Here is a 5,541-nt window from a genome sequence, read left to right as displayed (position 1 = left end):
GTTCCACCCCCTGCCATGGGCAGGGACACCTTCCACTAGCCCAGGTTGCTCCAAGCCCCATCCAACCTGGCCTGGAACACTCCCAGGGATGGAGCAGCCACAGCTGCTCTGGGCAACCTGTGCCAGTGCCTCCCAGTAAAAAAAACCCTTCCTAATATCTAATCAAAATTTCTCCTCTTTCAATTTATCCCCATTCCTCCTTCGCCTACCACTTCAGTTCCTAACACAGAGTCCCTCTCCAGCTTCCCTGGAGCCCCTTCAGATACTGGAAGGTGCTATGAGGTCTCCACACAACCTTCTCTTCTCCAGAGGATGGTTTGGGTTGGGAGGAACCTTAAAGCTTATCCAGTTCCACCCCCTGCCATGGGCAGGGACACCTTCCACTAGCCCAGGTTGCTCCAAGCCCCATCCAACCTGGCCTGGAACACTCCCAGGGATGGAGCAGCCACAGCTGCTCTGGGAAATCCATTCCAGTGCCTCAGCATCCTCCCAGGGAGGAATTCCCTCCCAAAATCCCATCTAAGGCTGTCCTCTGTCCCTCTAAAGCCATTCCCCCTTATCCTAGCACTCCATGCTCAGTTTTCCTACTGTGGGAAGAGTCCCTGTTGCTAAGAACATGTGACAAGTCACTTGGGAGTCAGGAAAACACTGACAAAGATGGAGCAGCCACAGCTTTCAGAGGGGGGACAACAGCATCTAGGGGGGAGTGATGAAAGCAGTGAAGAAAACAACACAAGAGCAGCAGCCTAAATTCACACACCCATGAGAAACCACCAAGTAGTGGTGAAAGACTTTCAGGGTCAAACAATACCAGCACTTGACTCCAGCACTTGGTGAAGACACCCCCAAGTTGAGTTATTGCTTACCTACATATCTCCCCCCAGGTTTAATGACTATAGCACTCCGGCTGCGAGTCTCCTCCTCTGCCTGGGCCATGCTCTGCCTTGCCTTCTGGTAGGAATCATCAGTAGCACACACGGTGATTTTATCCTGTATGCTTCCCAGGCAATCCAAATGGATATTGCCATTGCTGCAAGAGAAATGCAATGGAAAAGATACTTCTCACTGTGCAAACCTCTCTGGCACTGGGGGATGACTAGGGGAGGGTGTTAGCTAAGTGTGGGGGACAAAGAGGAGCTGAGGGAACATCTGGGAGTGTCTCCTCACCTCAAAAAAAACACACATGCAAAAGGATTAGAAAGACTAAAAAGGAAGATTAAACTTTACTGAGGTTTGCCATAGAAAAGGTGCTATGGAGAGAAGGTGAAACAGGCTGGATTTCCTGCTGGATTTCCTCTGGCTGCACCACTCACCTGGACACATACTGTTGGATGCAGTCAAAGCTCCCCTGGGGGCTGTCCTTGCCAATGTTTGAGAGATAGAAGGTGAAGGTCCTCACTTCTGCTGGTCGGTCAGGCCTCGGGATCGCGATGTGCTGGTGGGAAAGGGCAAACATTGGTCACTTGGGTGCCCCAGGCAACGACAGAATCCACTTTTCCTGCACTCGTGATCCTTTTTAGGCATTTTGCAACCCACTGGGAGTAAAGCACAGGGATTACTGTGCAGGAGAGGATGAGGAGCAAGAGGCTGTGAGAAGAATTTGAGTCAGCCCTGCTGTCTGCAGTGGGAGGATAAGGTAAGAGAGGGAGGAAGAGCAGCTGAAGATAGAGATGTCTGTGCCACAACAAAGCTGAGCTGGTGCCTTGTGCCTCCCAAACTGAGCCCACAACAGCCTTGTCCTAGCAATCTGCCCTAGTTCTATTGATTCAGCCTCCAAACAGACCTGCTCCCACAGTTCCTCTATTTCACTGCAAGCACTTGAGGTTTGTTCCTTCAGAATTAGTGATGCAGCACTAAACATAGTCCCAGGCAGGTCACTAGGTAGCATGCTTATTCTTTTTTAAGAAATTATAATTCCATAACAAGATTTCATGGCTCACAGTAGAGTGTGACGCTGCTGCTAAATTAAATATTTAATCAAGCATTAAGTGTGCTCTGCAGACAACTCCTCAGCCCTTCTGTATTCATGGTTCTCCCCCCTCCACCTCAGCTATTCTGCACTGCTGGGTCTCCCCCCTTAGCCATTCAAGTTTTCCAAAGGGAAACTTTCCCCTCAAGCATCCAAGATCAATGTCAGTGCCTGAGCTCTACTATCTCATCAATATCAGATAATTAAGATGCTTTCCAGAAAAGCAGACACAAGGAACAGCAGTTCCAGCCTATTTTAGGCCACGCTCTGCCACAGGGATTTAGATTGACTCCAACTCCCAGCAGAGCAGCTCGTGGTGTGCACAGATGACTGTGCTCCAGGAGGGGGTTTGGGTGGTTTCCTTTTGACCTCCAATGTCTACAGCTCTGGTTTTCTACAAGCTCTGGAAAGCCAGAGAGTCTGTGCCACTCTGCTAAACCACAGGGATGTTCCCAGAAGCAACCAGAGCTGAGCAGCACCTTCCTACCCTCAAACAGACCTTCCCTTCTTCCAAAGGCAAGCCAAGAAAACCAGGCTGGAGCCACGGATTGTACGGAAGGATGAGTGATCTGCAAGCTGCTGGGCTAAAAATAGTGGCAGCAGATTTTGGGGGTGATGTGGTGGTGCTGCAGGACCTCCCTGAGGAGCTCCTTTATCTCCTCTGCCAAACGTTTGCACCACAGCCTGGAGCTCTCTATCTGCCCCAGCACCCTCTGCCCCCACCCAGCCAGGAGAAAAGTCATCCCCTCCTGCTTTAGGAGCCAGCTGAGAACGTGCCAAAAGGCAAAGTTATGCAAACAGCAGCTTGGGGGGGATTTTCTAGCTGGCAAATTCACCCACCAGTGAGTTCCAGTGGCAGGAGGTAAATTCAGCTGTGGCTGTTGAACTTCTTGGGATGCTTCTTGGGGATTGAGCTGTTCTGCATATGATGAGTTTGTAAAATCAACCCCAACTCATATATTCACACACTAAAATAACTTTCTCCTCGCTCCTGATTTCCCATTGTAAGGAAAAAAAATCAAAATCAGCTGCTCCAAGAGTCTAAAGTTTGGTGTTTTGGAGGAGTTTTTGCAGCTCCTGCAAAGGATGTGAAAGGAGGCAGAAGCAGAGTCACTTGAGTACTGAAAAGTAGAGTGTTAGTGTGCAACTAGGCCGTTATCTAGGAATTATTTTTAGCTGAAAACAGAAGGTTTCTCAAGCCACCAAATCAGCATGGAAACTGCTTTGAGGGAGCCCTAATTTTGGTGCTGAGTATTGCACCAGTAACCAGAGACATTTAAAAATAGCTCAGTACAGATGTGACTTCTGTTTTCCCTCTTTCAAGTAACATTCATCTGTGTCCAGCTCAGCCTCAAGAGAGATTTCACCTTCCTCTATTAATACCAGCACCAGTTCATCCCAAGAAATGGGAGGGAAAAACGTCACATTTTCCAATCACAAAGCAAAGACTTTTTGTTCCCAACAGTCACACTCAAACAGCTGCAGGAACACACATGTGTTTGGCACCTGAAGGGGCTTTTTTTTTCCCCCCACCCCCAGTTCAGTTCTTTTCCCACCCCACTCAACACCTGCAAATTTCACCCAGGCTAAGCTCTAAATTCTGCATTTTTTTTTTCACCAAAATAGAAGCATTTTCAGCCTTTCTTGCCCAGGTTTGCACAGCAACTGCCCCCACTTGTAATGCTTTGGTGCTCAGGCTCTTCAGTTCTCCTCTAGGCACATGTTGAGACAAGAAAACACTGAAAACTCCACTAAACCTTACAAAACTACCTCAATGAAATCCAGTTTGGGATGAAAACCTGACAACCAGCTGATGTTCTTAAAGAATATCCACAGTTCCACTCGAAGCTAATTACAACCTAGTTACTACCACTGAAAATTGGGATTATTACACTAAATATTGCACTGAAAGAGCCATTAACAACAGCAGAGTTGTCACAGAGAAATATATCCCAAAGGAAAGATCCCATAGTTTTTATCAGCTCCTCTGAGGTTCCATCCAGACCAGGATCCAGGCAGGTTTCAGCACTGCCACTCTACTTCCAGCTGCTGATCTGAGTTGAACTGCTGCTTTATTCCCAACACTTCCCTTTTCCTGGTTAATTAGTGCCCAGAACATCAGAGTTTCTTTTCTGTGCATTAGAAACTGAAAGTATCCTTGGCAGCATTCCTTAAATTACCACTGGGATAGGCAAAAGGACATGGACACAGTCATTGAAAGGCTTCAAGAGGATTAAATCAAGGAAGAGGCAGTTGGATTTTAAATCCTGGTTTTTTGTCCTGCTTCCCCCAGTCATCAAGGAAATCCTTTTTGGAAGAGGGATATTGGCAGTAAAAATTCCCCACTGAAATCTCCTAGCACTGCTTTAAATCCCACAGACAGGCACCAAAATCAGCCTCTAAAGTCAATAGGAAATCTTCTCCAGAGGAATATTTTTAGGGAGCAAACCAGGAAGGTGACAAATCGGGGAATTAAGGAAGAGTGGAAGGAAATATTCCAAAAACCAACAGCTAAATGAATATTATTTTGCTGTCACCATGTGGATTTGAGACTTTTAAATTCCTGGAGTTACCTTCTCAGAGCAATTGATGGAAGATCCCTAGAAAGCAATTCCTTCCAGCAGGGAGAAAATCCTACCACAGAGTCCTACCCTTAAAAGCAGATGGTTTCCCAGCTGCCAGCTTGTCATACCCAGGAAAAAGAATCATCCCAGGACAAAGAGCTCTTTCTCACTGCTCCCATGGAGCTTCATCTCACTTGCTTCAAAGCTCTACCTTTGGCCTTTACTCCCAGAGCAATTCAGAGCTGAGGAGGAGCCAGGCAGAGGTCAGGCCTGGGCTGCCACATCCCACTGCTCCCAGCCCTTTCCCACTCACTCAGGTGATTAGCAGCTCTCCCAGCAAAAACTCTTCTCTGGAAGTTAAGGGCTCAGGTTGGACTTGGTGGTCTCAGAGATCCCCTCCAAGCTTAGTGATGATTCTCAATGTGATCAAAGAGTGATTTTCCATTTTGATAAGGAACTCTTGGAAAAGATTTGTAATTATTCTAAGAAAAGGGGTTTGGGTTAACTCTTACCCCCTCTCAGATCCATGGGAATCCCACCAGGAGAGCACAGAGCCTGAAGGTAGTGGAGTGTTTTAAGCTGCTCCAACACCTTTTGCCACATTTCCTTCAGGGAAAAATATTGAGAGGTATTCCCAAAACGTTAGCAGGAGAACTTAGGTGTTGATCCTCAGGGAGTAAAGTATTCCCAGGCTTTTTAGCCTCTTTATTCCATGCAGAGCTGTTTGCTCCCCTAGCACAGACAACTCAGCCACCCTGTAAAGTTCTCCTTGTCACTCCCTTTGCATTTACCTTTTGCCACATTTCCTTCAGGGAAAAATATTGAGAGGTATTCCCAAAACGTTAGCAGGAGAACTTAGGTGTTGATCCTCAGGGAGTAAAGTATTCCCAGGCTTTTTAGCCTCTTTATTCCATGCAGAGCTGTTTGCTCCCCTAGCACAGACAACTCAGCCACCCTGTAAAGTTCTCCTTGTCACTCCCTTTGCATTTTGCCAACCTTGCACATTTC

General features: G+C 47.2%; 1 protein-coding gene across 1 annotated transcript in view; it reads right to left on the bottom strand.

Moving 5' to 3' along the window:
* ELL (elongation factor RNA polymerase II) overlaps window positions 1-5,541 on the bottom strand; it is a gene marked incomplete at its 5' end in the record, with an annotated part of 31,329 nt that overhangs the window by 22,730 nt on the left and 3,058 nt on the right. Inside the window, 2 exons of the mRNA XM_009079837.1 lie at window positions 867-1,030; window positions 1,314-1,435. Coding sequence (XP_009078085.1) covers window positions 867-1,030; window positions 1,314-1,435 — 286 coding nt within the window. The remainder of the gene's footprint in view (window positions 1-866; window positions 1,031-1,313; window positions 1,436-5,541) is intronic.

The sequence above is a fragment of the Acanthisitta chloris genome, unplaced genomic scaffold, assembly GCF_000695815.1.
Source record: "Acanthisitta chloris isolate BGI_N310 unplaced genomic scaffold, ASM69581v1 scaffold16278, whole genome shotgun sequence".
Classification (NCBI taxonomy): Eukaryota; Metazoa; Chordata; class Aves; order Passeriformes; family Acanthisittidae; genus Acanthisitta; species Acanthisitta chloris.
The sequence above is the reverse complement of the archived record's forward strand: the minus strand, read 5'-3'. Positions and strand labels throughout refer to the sequence as shown.